Raw genomic sequence first — 22,522 nt, forward strand, 5'->3', positions numbered from 1 at the left:
TCATCAGATATAGTAATTGTCTAGTCCTTTCACCGTCACAGCTGTTTGCAGGCTTAACAAAAATAAGCCAGGACAAGCTTAAACCTGCCACCCATTAAAAAAAGAGGTGTGTGTGGGGGAAGATCATGGCACCACGGGTGTGCATTTACAGAACAGCACCAGCAGAGGTCAAGTTAAAAAAAAATGTCCTGGATGTGGAAGGTCAGGCCACAGGTAGGGCAAGCTGCAGGCCTTGTCCGGCTAGTTCTGGGAACTTCCTCCTGTGCTCCCTGGCAGGTTCCCAGCCCTCGGCCCACCTGTCAGGGCGAAGGCACCGCAGGCTTCCCCAGGTGACGCCCTAGCGGTGGGAATGGGAACTCCCCGCGTGGGCGCTTCCTCTGCGCTCAGCCCGTCCAACCGTGCCCCCAAAAGCCGAAGCCCCGGGGGAAGGAAATTCCTACTCGCTTCGTGCACCCTCCCGCCCCGTTCCTCTCTCCGGCTCGCTGCCTCGCTCGCTCCGATGCCGCCCACCTCCAGCTCATTTCTGGGCGGCCCGTTGGTGGAGGCGGCAGCGAGTTCCCGGGCTCCGGGCTGGGACATGGGGCAGGGTGAGTGAGGGAGCGAAATGGTGAGCGAGCCAGCCAACCAGTGAGCCAGCGGAGCGAGCCGGCTAGGAGACTGGCCCCGCGGCGCCCGGCTTCCCGCCTGCGGGCCCGGGGCGGGGGAGGCGCTGGGCCGAGCCCCAGGGAGGAGAGGCGGCCGCTTTCTCTTCCATTCAAGTCCCGGCTTGAGAGACAAGCTGCTAGCGGGGCAGGCGGGGAGAGTGGGCGAGGAGGCTGCGAGGGTGAACAGGCGAGCCACTGTCTTCTTTGGAAAAGCAAGTAGGATCTCTGGGTGGGAAAAGCGAGATTCGACTTCTCAACTTGTCTTTGCGAAAAGTTTTCCCAGGGCGTCTTGTTTGTGTAAACGCTGCCGGAGGAGCCCGGGCTGCGCAGCCGGCGTGGCGGCGGGTCGCTGGTGCGCCCGGCCCCGCTCCTCCTTCTCCTCCTCCGCCTTCTCCACCTCCACTTCGAGTCCGGGCTGTGCCGGTCCCTCCCAGAGAGGCGCCAAATGGCTACCCAATGACCCCCACGGGGCGGGGGCTTGCAGCGCCGCCTCCCGCCACAGCCCGGGGAGAACCTGGGGCCATCCCGCCCGGCCCCGCAGGTGGAGGCGCACCCGGGAGGCGGGCCCGCTCCAGGCAGTAGTGGGTCGGGCGGACTCTTGACGCGCGTCCAGACCCTGTCGGGCCTGGGAAGGCGCACGTCCCGCCCTGACCAGCCGGCCTCTCCCACCCCAGCAGTGACGCGCCGCCTCGGAGCTGGAGCCCGCGCAGCGCCCCGCAGGGCGATGGACGGCCGATCCCCCCGCGAGCACGACGCCCCCTCGGGGCCCACGCCGCTCGCCGCCGCGCCCGGGTAAGTCTGGAGCACCGCGCCGCCGCTCGCCAGGGAAAACGAGGGCAGGGAGGCCTCGGGCCAGGAGACCGCGGCGGTCTTACCTGGCTGCCTCCTCCATGCCAGGTCCATGGCCTGACTCCCCGTGGCCGGCCTTCTCCCGGCTGGGGAGGCCCCTCGGGGCGGGGCGGGGGGGGGCAATCTGGTGATTGCTTTCCTATTGGGGCTGCCTTGGGTTGACGACGGACAGCTGAATGCCAAGAACTGGGAGAGGAGTCCAGGAACCAGATTTGCCACAAAGGGCCCCTTGTTGGGGCTCTGGAGCACGGGGGACGATACCTGTAAGTGAATTCTGAGAAGGGATTAAAAAACAAAAGTTTTCTTGGTCAAAGATCGGGGCCTGCGGGCAGGCCAGCAAGGTGAAGGTGACTCTAGGGAAGGGGCTTTCTTTCTGAAAGCGGGTGGAGGGCTCTGGGACACGCCAGCTGTCAGCCCTCATGACAGTTCCGGGAGCCGGCAGAGTGCTCGCCTGTGATTGGGGGTGTGTGTGTCTGTGGCCAGTTGCTGATGCCAAATAAATCCCAAAGCAACGTCGGGGCTGCACACAACCGTACTTTTCTTTTTTTTTAATCCTGTGATAAAGGAGAGTTTGGAGGGGAAGGGGCCGTCACTTGGTGAGTTAATATTAAATGAAGTATGCCTGCCTGCCAAATATGCTAATAAGTCACCCTGCAAAGCGTTTGGGTAAATAGTAATGAGAACAGGTAGTTCTGCAGGAGATGAAGAGTTGAAACTAACTTTGGTTCCGGAGACTAGTTCAGGTGTAACCTCTGAGCTCCTTCTGAAGTGAGAGGTCTCACTGCTGTCGTTTAACGCCCCTCTTCCTCCCAGTGTTCCCCCAGCTCAGTTTCTTTCCACAGAAATGCTCTGAAAAATACACGAATATCCCAGAAGTAGAAATGTTAAGGAAAAGTTGACTTTGTGTCTAGCGAATAAGAATTGTACACTTTTCCTTACTGGACAGTGAAGAAGTCATTTTTCCCTGGAACCTGACAGACGTTTCCTTTGAACCAAGCCACAGCATGCTTATTCATTGGAGGCCATGCGAACATTGGCAGCTGTCTAGAGGAAGTGTGGAAAAGTCCCAGAGCAACATGACTAATGTAAAAAGAGGTTTAGTGTAATGTGTATAAGGGGGTGATTCTTTCATTTTTTTCTTCAAATTGCTATCTTTACCTCCTTCTCTCCCCCTTGTTAACCTTGTTCCTTTGGTGGTGGTGGTGGTGTTTCTTAGCTTTTTCAGTATTTAGATACTCACTTCCATAAGGTTCCACGTCAGGATCTATGATTTAAGTAAATGCACTGAATTAAGATCTATGATTATAGAACACATTGATAGTCAGTGGATAAAAGTGAGATCTCTAAATGGAGCCACACATATGTATATGTTTGTGGAACATTCAGTGTTCCATCTTTTAAAACTTAAAATGTTAAAGAGGCATGAGTCGTGTAAAGATTTATCCTAGATAAGAGTATTTGCGAGATGACAGGGAGTGATCTTAATGTGTTATAATTGTTAGGTTTTGGAGGTAAATTTCTTACTATAAAAGTAATTATATCATGACTCATAATTCTAACAGCCAGTAAGGTCTAGTTTAGTTTTTATCTTTGCATGTTACTCTTCAAAAGAAGTCCCTTATCCTCTGTAATTTTCAAAGGTTTATATTAGCCCTAACTGGTCATTTTAAAGGAATTTAGTACAACTTTGTATTTTATAAATGAGAATGTAAAGATGAGAGAGATTCTGTGTGACATCTCCATAAAGGTTAGTTGTAAATGCTAAAGGCAACTCTATGGCATTAGTTGCTTTTAAAATTTTTCTTGACCATGGTATTATTTAAAAATGTTTTTTGTAACAAGCTTATCTCAAAATTTGGCCCTAACTTGCCCTGAAACTCATGATCTTTTGTGTCTCTAGTGCTACAGTGACTTTATCCAGCTCTCAAAATCTACATTTTAACAGATCACTTGGGTTGAATCTTTTGTGCTATGGTTTGTCTTCCAAAGCTTTATGTGCTGGAAGACTGGTGCCTTATGAATCAGTGATAGTTGGATGTGATCCCTTTACAAGGCAATTAGAACCCTAAAAGGGATTAATGCTTTCCTAGTGGAAGTGGGCTGGTTATAGACAACAGTGTATCCTTGTAAAGTGAGCATGGCTCACCTTCTTTGCTTACCCTTTTGGTTCCCATTTCCCTTATGCTTTAGTCACAATGGTAGTTTACCATAATATGATACCAACATGAAGCCCTCACCAGCAGCCAAACAGATATCTGCTGTCAGCCTGTAAACCTGAAGTAAAATAAATTCATATCTTCCATCCTACTGGCATTATTTCTGTTGCAAATTATCACATAGGGAAAAACCATTATTTTAGGACAAGTGATTATTTTGGCCTCTCTGCTCTTGCTTTCACTTTGAAACACTCAAAACAAGAATTGTAGTCTGGATAGAATGGTTTGTTAAAATAATTGCAGTTCATTCACACATCTAACTCATTTAGCATCGTCGGTTTCTGTTCCTGTGAATTACCTGGGAAAGATGGTGTTGGCTTACTTTTTAATAGCAGCCTCACTACCCAGAAGTTGTGGTTGATTTAATGTCAGTAAGTATAGCTGGTGTCATTTATTGTAGCTGCAAAAGTCCTTGCCCTCAAGGGGTCTGATCCAGTAGTCACTTCCAAGGTTTCTTATCTTGGTTTCTGTTTTGCTGTCTTACTCCTTTACTGGCTAGATTAGTTCCTTTTCTTAACATCAGACAACAGTATCCACTGTCTATTTGTTGTGAATCTCACAGACTTAGTTGCTGGCATTTGAAATGAGTTGAGACTTCCAAAGCCATTGAATTGTCATTGTCATAGTTTCAGTTTTCTTTGATAATAAAGTCAGCCCTCCTCCCCCAGGGAAAACATGCTAGAGGTCAAAGTGACATTATGTGTCTCAGGCTAGCCTTAAATTCAGCTTCTTTTGACTTCAGTCTCCCAGGAAGGTGAGTTTATATTATTAAATAGAATGGTGAGATGGCATTGATTTAGACAAGCTTCTGCTTTGGGCCCAACAGACCATACTAATATAGAATTCAATAACAATAATTCAGAAGTCCCTGAAGCCTTCTGATAAAGCTGTAGACAACCAACAACTTAGGCTGTAGCCAGTTTCCTAGGAGATTAAGCTGTAGTCAATTGTTTTTGTTGCCTTTTATGTGTTATTTTGTAAATTTTATATTATTGGCTAGAGTTTTCTAAACCTGCTGAAATCATTTCCTTAATCATTTTCTTAATGAAGCTCTACTTAATTTAACTGATCAAAATAATTTTCTGGAGCTAGACCTGGTAATACATTCTTGTAATCCAATTTAGTAAATGGAGGCAGAAGGACTGTGTTTCCTGAAAAATGTGAGAAATCATGCATATTTCATATTTTTTCATATGAAGTAGAAATGCTACATAGGTAGGTTTGTGGTTCTTGTTTTGGAGAAAGCAACATTAATGGAGACACTAGGTAGTTGCAAAGCTTTGGAGTCAAAAATGGTAGTTAAGCAGAAATGATTTCCTTTTCTCTTGCAGATTAGCTATCCAATGATAGTAACCCCTTTTATGAGAAGCTTCACTGTTGTTTCAGTTACCTGTGGCCAACAGTGACATGAAAATACTAGAGGGAACATTCCAGAAATAATTTGTAAATGTTAAATTACATCCCATTCTGAGTAGCATGATGAAATCTCAAGGCTATTCTGACCCATCCCCATCCATCCTGTCCCATCCAGCCTTAGATGTGAAAATCCTCTCTTTGTCCAATATATGGTGATGTATATGCAACTTACGCATCAGTCACTTACTAGTCATCTCCATTATCAGATCACTGACTCAGTGTACTGGAGCTTTGGGTTTAAGAAACCCTTTAGTTATGTAACAATGGCTTTAAAGCATAAGAGTCATGATGACAGCAATTCAAATACATACACACACACACACACACACACGCACACACACACACTAAGCTATAAAGTGCTTGCTTGCCTTGGAAGTGCAAAGAATTTTGAAAGTCACATTGAAAGAAATCATTTAGCTTTTGTTAGGTATATTCTGTTTGATTGTTTTGTTATTGTTGTTAATCCTTTACATTAAACTTTATCTTAAGCATGTGTATATAGTAAAACATAAGCATTGTTCTATTCTGTAAAGCTCAGGCATTCACTTGGGGTCTTATGGATAAGAAAGTACTTAGTCTAATAAAGCGAAGTAAACCAAGTTCTAATAGTACTGTATTTAGTGAGAGAGCATTAATCACTTAGGGAAGAAAACAAGATTGCTGACCTTAACTTTAGAGCACCTTATCTTTAGAAATATGTGGTAGTTCTTGTGTACTTTACTTTCCCAGATACGCTTTTTTTTTTTAAAAAAAAAATATACTTTGAAAAGTAAATGTCAAAAGCTTACTCGACCTTGCATTTGGGATCTTAGTTCTTTGATTATGGAACAAATCTATAATGGGCCAGGAAAATAACAAAGCTCACTTCATAATTTTGCAGCTTGGAGCAATGGCATTAATTGAAGGCTTAAGAATTGTTAAGAAAAATACCTTGCAGCTACCTTCATATGGCTTTATTTGGGTGCTTGTTTCTGAAGCTTTCTACAGAGACTTTTTTTTGGCTGGTCCTGTGGCTTGAACTCATAGCCACTCACTGTCTATAAGCTTTTTATGCTAAAGGATAGAACTCTACCTGTTGAGCCACAGCACCACTTTCAACTTTTTGGTAGTTAATTAAAGATAAGAGTCTCATAGACTTTCTTGCTGGGGCTAGCTTCGAAACATAATCCTCAGATCTCAGTCTCCTGAGTAGCTAGGATTACATACCTGAGCCACCAGTTCTAGGACATTTTATTGGATACATTGCATAGGTTGCAACATGACAATCACCTGAGGATCTTTAATCCTCTACTCTCACGCCTACTCATTTTGTTTTAATTGGATAGCCTGAGACAAGGTGTGGCTATCTTAAATTGCCAATCAAGTTTTTTTTTTTAAATATACAATTGTATTTGTGAGCCACTGTACTGTCACCAGTCAGCAGTTGAAACAGAGATGATGTTGTATGTGGGATGAAGGCTGCTAGGCTTTATTTTTAGGGTGCTCAGCTTTATTATATGTTTAGATTCCATATATGTTCTTCATTGTATTATTATTTTTAGAAAATTTGCCATGACCTCTTTTGAGGAAATGTTTTTACTTTATTTTATAATGCTAAAACTGAGGTTCAGAGAGTTCACAGGACTCTAGCTCAGATCTCAACTTTGTGCTTTTTTTCTAGCTATGTATTTGATAGTATGGATTATACTAATTTTGGAAATGTCTTGAGATGTTGGATTGTCACGTAGGGATGAGACCATCCAACTCAAAAGGAAGATTTTACTTCTGCAGAAGGGAATGCTACTGTCAGGAAACCAAGTAAGCAAACACCATGAGTGGGCAGTCCATCCAAATTTTATTCCTATCTAATTACTGTCCATTGTTCTGATTAGTCAGAATTTAGCTTCACAATCTTGCAGGATTGGCTAGTTTGAAAGGGATTAAAAGTTTATCCAAACAATCAGCCTGGACACAAGAGCGAATCAGGTACTCATCAGAAAAAAACAGTTCTTACTCTGCTGGAATTCTACTGTTTGAGCCAGGTCTCCAGCCCCTAGGAAAGAAATTCTCACAATAGGACATGGCTTAATAAAATAGCTTCATTCAAAATGGCAGCTACCCTGAAAATGACAGTGCTCACTTCAAGCAACCTCTTTTGACTGAAAAGTTTCTAATTCCTATGCTAAGTGGTTAATGAGAAATTTTAAGTTAGATGTATGATAAGATTACAAGCATGCATCAGAGATTTTATTACGTATTTACAATTTGGATATTTCTTTCTTGTGTGTGCATCTTACTATGATTCTCCAAAGTAGTGCTTTAAGTATTGTCTCACCTTTCTAGTTTGGAATAGCTTATCATTTAAAACTTTGGAAGTTTTATGTGGTGACACATGTCTAATTTTACCATTCACTGGATTTAGAGGCCAGCCTGTCTATTTAACCAGACTGTCTCAAAAAGTTAAAAAATACTTAAAATAGTATATGAGTGCATTATCATAATTTATAGAATTATGTTCATATTTTTAAAAAGTAAACATAAAACTTGTACACTTAAAATGAGATGTGAATTGAGCTATGCCTTCAAACTCAGTATATTGAGTATATTAAAGAAATTACTCCTAATAAATTATACCTATAAACTTACAATAAATTGATAGCCTTCTTTTGTCACATGACAGTCTGCTATTATTTTTGCTATTAGACAATTATCGAATTTATTTATATCATAATTTAAAAAGTTGAACTTCTATTACCTAATAGGAAAAATGAAATTGTTTAGTCAAACAATGGTAGACTTGTCCTTCAAAACCTAATTTCTTCTGACTGAGTTAAAGGGAAACCAAATAGAAGTTCTATGACCTTATCTTTTTATTGAAATGCAAGGTATATTTATGTAGTAATGCTAGCTTATATGTTACTAAGACATTTTTATTGAGTTGATATGTTAAAAACTCACAAGCCCTATTTATGTGTAGTATTTGTTTTTAGGTACTGGGACATTGACTTCCAAACTTGAGTACTTTACTAAATAAAGTATCTGTAACCAGACAAAAAGGAAATATGCGAAGCAGAAACAGCGCTTTAATGCCATCTCAACATTATATTTATGCTTAGAGTTTAAGAAGTATCCTACATTATCAGTTAGCAAACTGGCATAATTCCAGTTCTCCAGTTAAAAAGTCTAACCCCAGCCAGGAATTTGGCCTAGTGGTGGAGTGCTTGCCTAGCATGCACAAAGACCCGGGTTGGGTTCCTCTGTACCACAGACATAGAAAAAAGCCAGAAATGGTGCTGTGGCTCAAGTGGTAGAGCTCTAGCCTTGAGAAAGCCCAAGGGCAATGCTCAGACCCTGAGTTCAAGGTCCAGGACTGACCAAAAAAAAAAAGCCTAACTGTCCACTAGTTACTTTTCTCTTTCATATGTAAGTGTGCTGATACTAGGAGCTTGAACTTAGGGCTTGGACACTGTACTTTAGCTTTTTCAAAAAAGATGGGCTCTCTACTACTTGAGCCACAGCTCTACTTCTAGACTTTTACTGATTAATTGGACATAAAAATGTCACAGACTTTCCTACCTGGGCAGCCTCCTCAGTAGCTAGGATTGCAAATGTGAGCCATTGCTTGGCTTTTCCGTGAATCCATTCATTCATTCATTCATGGTTCTGGGCTTGAGCACTTTCCCTGAGACTATGCTCAAAGTTAACATTCTTCCAGTTGAGCCACAGTGCCACTTTCTGAGTCATTTATTGGAAATACGAGTCTCATGGACTTTTCTTCTGGGGCTGGCTTGGATATGATCTTCTGATCTCAGCCTCTTGAGTATTCATGATTACAGGCATGAGCCATAGGTGTGTGGCTTCCTTGATTTTAGTCGTACGAAATACACATAGCCTAAAATGTACTATCATAACCATTTTGAAATGTGTAATTCAGTAGAATTAAGCATATTCATATTGTTGTTCAGCCATCATTATTTATCTCCATTTTTCTCATCTAGTAAACTGAAGCTGCCTGTACATTCAAAGGTAACTTTCTCTTTCCCCTCTTCCCTGGTCCTGTAACTACTCTTGCTGCTTGACATTCTAGGATTTTGATCATTCTAGTTATTTCATATATGCAGGATCATAGTTTTTATTTCTTTTGGACTGGCCTATTTCACATGGCAAAATGTCTTATTGTCCCTGTCGGAGCATGTATTAGTGTTTTGATCATTTTTTTTTTCTTCCCAACTTTGAGTCAGGGTTTCATTATATAGCCCAGAGAGGCCTTGAACTGGAGATCTCCTATCTCAGCTTCTTTAGTGATAGGATGGCAGGCTTGTATCATGATATTTGACTGACTTTGCTTCTTTTTTTATTGCTGATTTACACTTATTTATATATGAGTAATACTTTTCTTAATGATTCATTCATAGATGGATATTTGTGTTATGTGTACATTTTAATTATTATGAATAATATTTCTACCAGTGTATACCTGTCTTTTAAAGACTTCAATTTGAAGGAGGAAGGTTTAGTTGTAAGTAGAATTAATATTTCATTCATTTAATTAATTAATTAATTATTTTTTATTTAAAGACAGGGTATTTCTATGTAGTCCAGCCTGGCTGGACTCAAACTCAAAATTCTCTTGGCTCAGCTGCCCAAGTCCTGGTATTAGAGGTGTGTGTGCTACTATTCCTGCCTCTATTTTAATTTTTTTTTGGTTTGGTTATGGGGCTTAACCTCTGGTCCTAGGCACTGTCCCTGGACTCTACCCTTTGAGCAACAACACCATTTATGGTTATCCGGTGGTTACTTGGAGATAAGGGTCTCATGGACTTTTATGCCCAGGCTGGCTTTGAACAGGGATCCTTAGATCTCAGCCTCCTGAGTAGCTAGGGTTATGGGTGTGAACCACTGGAGCCTGGCTACTTTAAATTTTTAAAGAAACCTTCACATTAATTTCTACAGTAACAGTGTCATTTTCTGTTCCCACCAACAGCACATAAGGGCTCCAGTTTTCCCATACCTTTTCAACTAATTTCTTGTTTCTGCCTCCCCTACAGAAGTCATTCCATCGAGTATTAGGTGGTGTCTCTCATCCTGGGATAGACTGGCAGGTCCCTAATGATTATTGATTTAAAATATCTTTACATGAGTTGTACTTTCTTTGGAGAATTGTCTGTTCATGTCCCTTGTACCATTTTTAATCTGGATGTTTGAAGGTTCCTTTGTTGTTGCTGTTGTTGAGTTTTAGGTATTCTCTATTATGGATATTAATTATCTTGATATTAATTTTTTGGATAATATCCTTTACCCATGTTTTTGAAGATGTAAATTACACCAAACAGTCACATCCCTGCATTTGTATACTCTCTACAGTTGCTTCCCCATTATTGTAGTCCAGATGAAGACCATGTGATCTACAAAGCCAAGTTATTTGCTCTCTGACTCTATAAAGATCTGACCTTTTGACCTAACTGTAAAACACATAAGTGAATAGTGATTTTAATTGATTTATTTTTATCATAGAAGACTTCTAAGAATCAAACTTAAATATCCATTGGAACTAAGTGATCTGTATTTGTTTCCATACCAAAACTGTATCTTATAAGAGATTTTATAGAATGGTACAGTGATTGATTTTCAAGTAAAGAAAATACTTAGCACACTAACAACTTTTTTTTAATATTACCATTTATAAATAAGAGAATCTAGAGGCAATCCAGAGAAACATTTGTAAAACATGTCTTATAAGACACTGATATATAAAGATAAATTATATATATGCATATATATGTTTAGAAAGAAATGGGACAAAGGAGGAAGGAATCCTATCTTGTTTTTTGCGTCTATTTTAAAAGTTAAGTCAAACAGTCTTTATATTGTCTAGGATGTTGTTTTGAAAGATATTTCATGTCTTTAAGCTAGACATCACTAACATGATAATTATGGATGAATTTTTATGAGTTTCGCTAATTTTTTTCCCATCTGTTATAGTAAAAACAAACTAAAAGTATGGGAGAATAAAGTTTCCCATGTCTATTTATAAAAGGCCAAATGTCTCCAGTTTTCAACACAAACTTCATATCTGAGGAATGAGTTCCTGGGAGGAGATTCTTGAGGAACTGGCTATAGTCTTTAGAAAAATGTGAGAGTGGGATGTTAGTTTTAGCTTTGCAAAGACTTTATATTCCTGGTGCTATTTATAAACTTAAATCTTTTTGAAATGTTTATATACTTTAAAAATAAGCCATAGGCTTACATATTGAAGGGTTTTGTTGATGTGCTTTAATTGCAGTGATCATATCAGGACAAGGAAGAATATAAAGGGAGGAGAAGAGAGAGTGTGTGGCTACTTTGTAGCTTTTAATACAGTTTAAATAAATGTCATTATGCATCTCTTTACAGAAAGCAAAATCGCCATGGCTTATAGGCAGGCAGGCAATAAATTGAAGTATTTGGGTTTCTAATTCTTGTCTGTTTAGTTTGTTTTTTCCCAACTTTGAGACATGGTCTTTTTATATAACCCAGAGAAGCCTTGAACTCAGGGCCTTCTTGCTGTCCTTGAGCTTTTGTTGCACAAGACTAGTGTTCTACCACGTGAGCCACAGCTCCACTTTGGGGTTTCTGGTGGTTAGAGATAAAAGGTAGGTGGACTTTGCTACACTGTCTGGCTTTAAAATGGGATCTTCAACTCAGCCTCACTAAAAGCTAGTACTTCTATGTTTTTCCATGGTAATGTCCACTAAGGGAGATGGCAGTCAGGAAATTTGTAGGGAAAAGAGCACATTACACTATAGAACTTGAGTAATTTGTTCCTTTTTCTTTTGGCTGTACTGAGGTTTGTGCCTGTGTTTGCTAGGCAGATATGTTCACCACTTGAGTTATCACTGTAGTCTTTTTCACTGTAGATTATTTTTCAGATAGGGTGTCACTATTTTTTTTTTTTTAGTATTGCCATTCAAGACCAGCCTGGCAAGAAAATCAATGAGTCTCTTATGTCCAATTAGCTACCAGAAAACTAGAAGTGGTGCTGACCTTAAGCTGAAGAGCTCAGGGACAGCACCCAGGCTCAGAGTTCATGTCCCACAAGTGACAAAACAAAAACAAAAAAACCCCCAACAAAACCTGAATTATAATAGTTTGTGTCCAAAATATGGCTGTGCCTATAAGACAATAATAATGATTTTGTTTTTGGTGTAGTGTGTAGTTTTCCTTTAATTAAATTAAAATGTCCAACAAATCAGAATTTGTCAATATGATGGTGTTCTTGAAATTACTACTACATTATCAATATCATTTAACTTAAGAGATTAACACTAAGTGTTGTATCTGTTGGTGTATTTGCTAATTTTGAATATATCATTTTGCTTTATGGCTGAACATCAGACTTATAAGTTATATTTCTAAGAAAGCAGAGGCAAACCTAGGTGACATGTTTAGCTCTGATCCTTGAGGACATCATCTCTCTCATCTGCCACTGTGTAAATACATACATCTTCTCGTTTCCAGAGAAGAAGCAGAAAGTATTCCATGGCCCAAGGGAGCCATGGTAGCAGGAGCCAATGTTGTATCAGCTGTAGTAGTTGTGTGTCAGCTCAGATGTGTGAAAGAACAGGAACTCAAGCTACCATATGTGAAAATGACTATTATGTTGCCTCCTTGGTCTCCTAGTTTGTAAGCCAATGGAGTCAACAATAGGCAAGATAATTATAGGAACCATTTCATTTATTTTCTTCTTTGAAAGTGGAGTGTCAGAGGGAGGAGCAACCTGTTCTTTCTCTTGTTCTTTCATGCCTATTTCTACTTGCTGTCTCATTGCTTTAATAGAATTAGAGAGAGAAGGTCATCTGGAATAGAATGACCTCTGTGTGTCCTGGTCTGCAGTAGCTCTCATTTATTGCTTGTAAACCACCTGAGCAATGTGGCCTACTATAGAGAGGGTGTAGGCTGTTCTCTTGCCTCTACAAAAGGTATGGTATTCTTCATCCTTGGAGAACAGTGTGATTCTATTTGCAGAGAACAAATCTGAAAGTGTTAGAGAAGAATATCAGATGGTAAAATTTTCCTTGTCTCTTATGACATTTTATTCTGATACGTTGTTGTCTGTATACTTCATTTCTTTCTGGGAAAGTGAGTTTGTAACTTTGAATACAAATATTTAACTCAAGTGATCAGAGAGAGGAAATGTACTCATTTCCCCCTGGTATTTTAATTGGGACAAATTTTTATCTGGACCTACATCTGTCTTTCATTTGGTTTAGTTTACTGTATGTCATCCTGAAGATACAATGTATTTCCAAAGGAGCAATATACAAGAGGGACTCCTACCTTCTGTTTATGATCTTATCTATGTGTGGATATCTATAGGAAATTAACTCATGATGCTAAGAAAATGGAATCCTGAAATTAATGCCTGGAAATACCTATTTCCAGCACAAATATAGTTTCATGGTTATAAAACTATAGCTTTGGGAGTATTTAGGAAAGTTTAAAGTTTTAAAATTAAATCAAGGTCCATATGCATACTTGAGGTGCCACATTTAGGGATTTTCATTTTTATGTGACAATTTTAGAACATTAAGCAAATTGTATGAGCTTGAATCAGTTGAAGTTCTATAAGGCACTGAATAAATATTTTCAATGATTTTTGGTAACTTCATTCTTTTTTGTATGTTGTTTCATTATTAAAACAATATAAGATAAAAGTGATATTAATGGGAAATTTAAAAATTAAAGACTTTGGACCTTTGTATTTTTAAAATTCTTTAAAAATAATCACCTTAAAACTCAGATAAGAGAGACCAAGGTTCTGGAATACAACCAGCATTTGAACATGAAAGTACTGTAAATCAATAGCATTAAAGAAATCACTTTGTAACATAAAGAAATGCTGTTCTGTGGTAAATGTGTATATAGGTTTGTAGGCAGGGAGTAAGCAATATAGTGAAAATGTTTTCATTCTGTCTTTGATTTTCATTTACCACTTAGCAGTCTTTATTGGGTATTTCAAAAGAATTCCCACCAGGTACTATTGGCTTATGCCTGTAATCCTAGCTGTATATGAGGCTGAGATCTGAGGATCATGGTTCAAAGCCAGCCCAGGCAGAAAAGCTCATGAGATGTTTATCTCCAATTAATCACACACACACACACACACACACACACACACACACACACACACACACATAAATGGAAATGGAGCTGTGGCTCAGGGACAGTGTCATGTTTAGGCCCTGAGTTCAAGTTCCACACTGGGCAAAAGAAACAAAAACGATTTCCCATCAGGAAGGATTTTTTTTAAGAGTTCTGACACTTAAGTCATCTCACTTCAATATTTTAAAACTCTCTAAAGTGCTTATGCATTGATCAGAGAGGCAGTTCTTTTTATGCAATAGTGTTCATTCTCTAATACAATTTTGGTGACAAGTAAACATCCTATCCCAGTCGTGTTGCCATTCAGGAACTGAGCCATTGTAGATGGCTAGTAAATTGTTTCCCATTTTCTATTACTCTTATATAACATTCCCCTCCCCCTCTCTTTCTCTCTTCCTAGGACTTGAATTCAGGGCCTGAGCACTGTCCTTGGACACTTTTTACTCAAGGCTACCACTCTGCCACTCGAACCATAATGCCATTTCCAACTCTTTCTGTGTACATGGTATGGGAAATCAAACCCAGGGTTTCATGCATGCTAGGCAAGCACTCGACCACTAAGCCACGCTCCTGGCCCTGTCTATCCCTCTCCTTCTCCCTCTCCTTCTTCCCTCCTCCCATCTCTTTTGAGATTCTCTTTTAGCATTAGCATTCTATTCCCTGCAATGGTCTTGCTTTGCTTGTTTGTTTTTGTGCTCATCTAGGGCATGAATTCAGGGCCTGGGTGCTGTTCCTGAGATTTTATGTTCAAGGCTAGCACTAGAACACATGAGCCATAGCTCCACTTTTGGCTTTTGATGGATAAGGCTTTGACACCTGGGCTACCTTGATCCTCAGATCTCAGCCTTTTGAGTAGCTAGGATTACATATGTGAACCACTGGCGCATCACTTCCAGTACTATTTTTTGTTTATTTGTTTTTTTCCAGTCCTGGCTTGAACTCAGGGCCTGAGCACTGTCCTTGGGCTTTCTCAAGACTAGAGCTTTATCACTTGAGTCACAGAACCACTTCCAGCTTTTTTCTATGGATGTGGTCTCCAGGAATTGAACCCGGGTCTTCATGCATGCTAGGCAAGCACTCTACCATTAGGCCAAATTCTCGGTCCCACTAGTACTATTTTTAAAAGAAAAAAAAGTAAATTTTATTATCAATATAAGTGAAAATTCTGAATAATACTGTTTCTATCTTACGAACTGAGAGGGAAATGTTATTCCATTCCAGGGAGTTATTGGGTAGGGCATATGTACTATATTCTGTCTTAAAGCCTAAATATTTTTATTTGGATAATGATAGAAATCTTTCAGTTATAGAATAGTTTATAATTTTTTATAGTGAAAGAGTTGCCATTAGCTATATGATTTTGTGATTAATTAGTGTCCAAGAATTCTTGTTTATGTCACATCCTGCCTTACTATTTTGATTCATGACTTCAGGACCTTCTCTCTCTTTCGCTCTCTCTCTGTCTCTCTGTCTCTGTCTCTGTCTCTGTCTCTCTTTCTCTTTCCATATGTGTGTTTGTGTGTGTGTGTGTGTGTGTGTGTGTGTATGTATAGGCATATACATATATATGTGTGTATACATATACTATATATACTCTATACACACACACACACACACACACACACACACACAGTAAAACCACTAAGAAAGAAACTAAATTGTCAATTAAGCATCTAGTAAAGAAAAATAAATGTGAATGTTCTTTCTACTGCTTTGCTTCCCTGTATTTTTCACAGTGGGTACACGACTAAAATATTATAGTACAAAAATTTTTGCCTGTTTTATTTTTTCCAAGAATGTTTAGGCAACAAATTAGTATGCAACATTGTCCTAAAATAAAATAAAATTCTAAGCTCCAATTCATCTTTAAAATATGCCTTCAAGAAGTGGTAAGATCCAGGCAGGTATTTTAGCATTCTAAAGAGCATGTTAAGTAAGCTGGTATACTTCATTTTACTCTGTAGCCTACCTTACAGTTGCCTGGTGCAGTGAGCCCTCTTGGCTCTCTGGCATTTAAGAGCATTGGCTTTGGTTTCAGATAAAACTGGTCCAGCCAGAAGCCAGGCAGCGCTTGGCAGACAGCTACTGCCCAGTGAGCTTGGAGACAAGATCTGAATCTCTGCTCTGTCACTTACTGGCCTAGGTACTTTTCTTCTTCCTCTAGCCTCTTATTTTCTCCATGGTGGAAGAGAACAATAAGACAAAATGCTGAAAATGACACCAGCATAAATCAGACTTTCCTCATGGTTGTTAAAAATTTAAATATCATGTACATTATTAGATAGGAGCCCTAATTATGATGCCAATATTATTACCAATCTAACTCAAACCTAAGAGAGGCCAAGAATGCCTTGTTCTCATTTGCCTGTCCTAGGAAGTGGAGGAGGGGTTAGATGGAAGGTTTCTAAATCCTCAGTGTTGTGGTGCGGTATCCCTGTAATCTCACCTGCTTGGGAAGTGAAGGTAAGAAGATTATGGTCTGAGACTAGCTGGGCAAAGACCTCAGATCCTACTTGAAAAAAAGGCAAACAAATGAAACATGGAAAGCTAAAGGATCCATGCATGGCTCAAGTGGTAAGATGGCTGCGTACTTACCATGAGGCCCAGAGTTCACGTATTAGTATACCCAACGGGAAAAAAAAGGTCCCAAGCCAGATTCAAGGACTGTACCCATCCCATTCCTTATGTTGATCTTAATGTCAAGTGTGAAGGAGAAAAATGACCCCTAAGGTCCTGTTAGGTTGCAATTTGAATTGTTTCCTTCTTTTAGCATTGAGAAATGCCTTTCTTTTGATGATTTCACTTTCTCATTGGTAAGGTGGGAGTAATCCTAACGGTATCTTTTTTGATTTTGTAATACTGAAAAGCGATGCCTGAAATTTTGTATTGTAAAGTCATACAAAATAACATCATTATTCTTCTCTGAGAACTTGAATCATCATACTCATAAATTATCACACTGATGAGAAATTTCTTTAAAGACAGATCTTTTACCTCTCTAAACAAGAAATTGAGGTCTCATCCACTTTACCACAAATGTTGTAAAATGAAGTCTATCTAGAAGCTGACTTTAGATATTGATAAGAACTATAGTGTCCCTAACACCTGGTGTTTTCCAGGGTGACTTCAGGCTCATCTTTCAATACCTGGAAGGAGAAGGAGAGCCTTCACCTCAGGTTGTTTAAGCTGCGGCTTTTCCAGTTCACTGACAGTGTAATGAGAATTTCTAGTATAATGATACCTAGTTATTGATTCTACACTTTTTTTTCTTGTTTAACAATTTATTGGCTAAAATGCAAAGTATAAAAATATCCACAGGGAAGGCAAAGCTTTCACTAAATAATATATATTGCTAACCTTGACATGAAACAGAAATATTCCATCTTCTCTTGAGTTAAAGTTTGGCTTTTTGTTGTTGTTAATTTTTTTTTTTTGCCAGTCCTGGGCTTTTAGCTCAGGGCCTGAGTTCTGTTCTTGGGCTTTCTCAAGGCTAGAACTCTACCACATGAGCCACAGCACCACTTCTGGCTTTTCTATGTATGTGGTACCGAGAAATAGAACCCGGGTCTTAATGCATGCTAGGTAAGCAATCTACCACTAGGCTAAACTCCTGGCCCCTGTTGTTAACTTAAACTAATCTTGAAACTGTATTTGTATCAGGGAAAGCCAGAAAGGACAGGCATATTTGCCTAGCATCTGTGAGTCGATCTCACTGGTAGCTACACTCTTCTTTGAAGATCTCTTACTTATAATCTCACAGGTAGGGGTTTAGAAACTGTTGTCAAGAGTTTTGAATGAGCAACTGGAGCAAATGGGAGGAGGAGGAGGAGGAGGAGGAGGAGGAGGAGGAGGAAGAAGAAGAAGAAGAAAAAGAAGAAGAAGAAGAAGAAGAAGAAGAAGAAGAAGAAGAAGAAGAAGAAGAAGAAGAGGAGGAGGAGGAGGAGGAGGAGGAGGAGGAGGAGGAAGAGGAAGAGGAAGAGGAAGAAGAAGAAGAAGAAGAAGAAGAAGAAGAAGAAGAAGAAGAAGAAGAAATAATATAAAACTCTGAGACAGATAGCTCAGGAGTCCAGCCTGGACTACCTAGTAAGATCCCCCCACTTCCCCCAGAATAGGGAGGCAGACAGAGTGGGAGACAGAGATAGACACAGAGAGACCAAGAGAGAATGAAGGAGACATGCATGTCTGAGCCAGATAAGCAGATCTTCATTCCAATAGCTTGATTCCCCTTCTTTTCTAAGGTCTAGATGAATAGGAAAGAAGCTAGGAAATTCTCGGGCCTACAGACAGGGATATGAGAGAGAGAGAGAGAAAAAAAAAAACTAGGACTAGTTGAAGATTATAATAGCTAACTCATTAGAAGAACAAGAAACCTTCCTGTTGCAGTTAACGAATCATTTATTTGTATAAATAAGTACTAATTGAAAGCTAACTATATCTGAAAGTAAATTAGGTGCTAGTAGGTAATTATATTGAAAAATATACTATATAGTACATGGAAATCAAAAATGAGCTTTTAAAAAATATGCATCTTTTATTTTACTTTTTTTTTTTTATCGATCATGGTTGCTTTGAACTCTGGGCTTGGGCACTGTTCCTGAGCTCTTCAACTCAAGGCTACTGCCCTATCTCTTGAGCCACAGCTTCACTCCAGCATCTTTTATTAAAAATATGCATCTTATGAGAAAGAATATATTTTATTCAAAATATACATCTTTGTACAACTACCAAGGGAATATAAACAGTACTCAGTCTGTTTTGAAATAAGGAAAATCCAAATCTTCAGTTACTATCCAGTTTCAAGTGTTTTATTTTTGTACTTTGGATGGTCCCAAAGGTGTCTTAACATTTTTCCGAACATTTACACGGATATTGAACATGTGAATGAATATGTGCTTCCTCATATTCACCCTGGAGGCTCACCGGACTCCAGCAAGTTAGCTCTGATTTCTCTTTGTCAGGCCAGTATCCAGTTACTTAACCTTTCTGGGAATTTTGGTGGCCGGTCTTGAGAATGCTATCTCACTAAAAGCGACTGGATAGAAGCAGGATGGAAAAATGCCAAAGGAAAAATTCCTGAAGGGAATTTTCTATAACCCAGGAGTCCTGGGGATCATTGCTATAGCAGCAAGAAGTTGTTAGCTTTGGCCTGATCCTTTCTGTCCAGAGCTGCCAGGGTATCTGTCTCAGCAAGGCTGAGCTGTCAGTTTAACTTCAGGGGACGGTGGAGATCATTCTTGACTCATACATAGGCTCTAAAAGCCACACTTTTTTTTTGCCTTAAACTAGTGACTTATCTATATAAAGTGACAATCCAAAGAAGCTAATCTTCTGGGAATAGAGAAGTTATCTATCCTTGTGGTATTTCTGTTGTTTGTTTTTTTTTTCCCCAACCTGGAAATGGGGATAGCATATTGTTTCCTTGGCTTGATGATTAGGGTTAATTGGAAGTATTTATATGTACACCATGAAATGTTGACACAATAAACACTCACCAGACAAGATTTTCCTTGAGCAAAGGTAAGTTATTCAAGTTTTTGAACATCAGCCATATGAAGTTCAGAAAGACTGGGTTAGCTGCCCACTCAGTTTCTATTCAGTCAGTTAGTTGATACTTGGCTTGGGATCTTTGTTTCCTAAATTTAAATAAGGCTGTTTTGTAACTCATTAATTCATGGAATGTGATTTTCTGGAAGCAGGTTTTCCAGCTCTTAGCATTTGTTAGAAAAGTCTCTACCCAGTAAGATGTGGAGATAGTAAGGTGCATTTAAAAACTTTGTTTTTCCTCTAGGAAAGAAAATACTAACTAGATATGTTCTTCAACGGACTTAATTATTGGCAATGGTTCCTGATGAAGAGACCATATATATTTCTGAGTCTAGAAAAGACAATCCCTTTCATTTAAGAGGACAGATATAATTTTGTGTTTTCATATGTCTACCTCACTCTCTAACCCTTGTATATATGCTGGAGACTACATGGTCTCCCATTAAGTCACTAAATATTCACATCTGTAAATGAGAAGTAGCCCCCTCCATACTACAAATAGCAGTCAGAGCCCTCACTGACTTTTCTTGAGATACATGTCTCAAAAGAATGTGATCTTGTTTGAATGGGTTATGAATTTCCTTTCTCAATTTTTGATGCATTTCTTTCTCTTGACAGCACAGAGTCTCTTGGGTATGGAGAACAGTGTGACAACTACAGGAAGGTGTTCCTTCTGAATAGAGCTCTGTGGAACCATCTTCCTGTCAGCTTAGACTAATTTCCACATGAGTAGATCTAATTAAAAATTGTCATCACTATTTCTGAAGGAAGACAGGTTATTATTTTGATGATAAACCAGACAGCTGTTCTTTTTCATTTAAGACATTCTTTCCAAAATACTGCTGGTCATAGATTGAAAAATGATGAAAAATCTTAGTTATGGAGAAGGGAGATATGATCAGTCACACTCTAGCTAACTTAAGATTGTTGCCTTTTTTAAAAAAAACTAATGTGTGTTCTAATAAATGCAGTCACTCTCATTCAAATGGACTGTTATTTAAACAGTTCAAAAATATGGTACATTGCTATTTTCAGAGAGCGAGGTAATTTTAAAGATCTATCAGGCATTTGAGTTTTCTGACAATATTTGTATATTCTATGAAAATAACAGCATTTTGTCCTCTGCACCAAACTGTTCTGAAGAGAGACAGATTTATAATTCACAAAGCCTAAAAAAAAGGAGACAAAAACAGCTGTTGCTTTTTAGTCTTCCTCTGCAATAACAAAAGTCCTAGAAAGTCCTTCAGATTTTTAAGTAAGGATGTATTTAAATGAAATTCAAAATAAAATTTTGTCTGAAGGTTATACTCACTGAAATATACCAACTTTTGAAACATTTATTTGCTTTTCTACTAGATGTTATAAATACATTTCTTAAGTTTTCTTTGTGTCTGTCTGTCTTTCTTCTTCTTTTTCTTCTTTTTTCTTCTTCTTTTTTCTTTCTTCCTTACTTCTTTCTTTTTTAATAGTCATGGGGCCTAGGACCTAGGTGCTCTCTCTGGGCTATTTTGCTCAAGGCTAATGTTCTACCACTTTGAGCCGCAGCATCATTTCCAGTTTTTTGGTAGTTAATTTGAGGTAAGGGGTCTCAAAGATTCCTTACTTGTGCTGACTTTAAACTGGGCTAGGATTTATAGGCATATACCACCAGTGCCTGCGTATTTTTTGGTTTTATTTAGAAATATCACTTTCTATATTTTCCTATCTTGATGATTCCCAATCTAAGGGGAAATGTTTTATTTAATTTGGGTTTTTAGATCCTTCTTGATGATTGAGAAGCTCTTATCCTACAACTTTTTTAATGTGTGCATGTTTCTCTTGTTTGTAAAATTTCTTCATATGTACAGCTTATTGATCCTTCATATTTTATGTTCTATCATCCAGGTTTTGCATCCATAATTTTTTTTTCTATCAGTCCTGGGGTTTGAACTCAGGGCCTGGGTGCTGTTGCTGAGTTCTTTTGCTCATGGCAAATGTTCTCTTACATTGACATACAGCTCCACCTCTGGTTTTAGTTGGAGATAAGACTCTCACAGGGACTTTTCTCCTGAGCTGACTTCAAACCATGATCCTCAAATCTTATCCTTCTAAGAACCATGATTCTCAAATCTTATCCTTCTAAGTAGCTAGACTGTTAATCCATGTTTTAATGTTAATCCATTTTTATTTAGTTAGCATTTTTAGATATTTTGATGTATTTACCTTTGTCATTGCTTTCAAAATGCTAGCACTTTGTCTTAAAATATTCACTTATTAATTTGTTATTAAGTACTTTCCAAAAATGAAAGGAAGCTTACTATTCATCTTTTTGGCTTGAGAGTCTAATTTGAAGTAGTATCTTAGTGTTATCTCTTGAGTAGTTGATCTTTTTGATTGACTTGAAATAACAGATTTATCTTATATGAAACAATTTTTCTTATGGTCATTACTGGGCTTTCCACCTTGCTCTGTTGAGATGCATTGTGGGATGTTTTAATGATCTGATAGGGTTAGGTCATAATGATCAACATTCTATTTCAAAATTCTCTTGGCAGTTCACAGGCATGTGTTATTCCAAGTTGAGTTTAGAATTGGAAATGAGATTTGCTCCATTGAATTTCATTTCCATATTAATTTTTGAGAAGTTGGTATTTCTACTATAGTGGATTTCCCCACTCAGGAAAGTATTCCACCATAGCAGGCTCTTCTTCTGTTACAGACCACGGCATTTGACCATTAGGTAGGTATCTTTCA

The 22,522-nt window shown here is 39.0% G+C and overlaps 1 protein-coding gene across 1 annotated transcript in view; it reads left to right on the top strand.

Annotated features, from left to right (window-relative positions):
- The first annotated feature begins 577 nt into the window (after nucleotides 1-577).
- The window catches only part of Cobll1 (cordon-bleu WH2 repeat protein like 1), a 126,861-nt gene continuing 104,916 nt past the window's right edge, over nucleotides 578-22,522 (top strand). Inside the window, exons 1-3 of the mRNA XM_090342483.1 lie at nucleotides 578-587; nucleotides 919-1,082; nucleotides 1,129-1,436. Coding sequence (XP_090198609.1) covers nucleotides 578-587; nucleotides 919-1,082; nucleotides 1,129-1,436 — 482 coding nt within the window. The remainder of the gene's footprint in view (nucleotides 588-918; nucleotides 1,083-1,128; nucleotides 1,437-22,522) is intronic.

This window comes from Megascapheus bottae, chromosome 12, assembly GCF_031878675.1.
Source record: "Megascapheus bottae isolate mThoBot1 chromosome 12, mThoBot2.hap1, whole genome shotgun sequence".
Classification (NCBI taxonomy): Eukaryota; Metazoa; Chordata; class Mammalia; order Rodentia; family Geomyidae; genus Megascapheus; species Megascapheus bottae.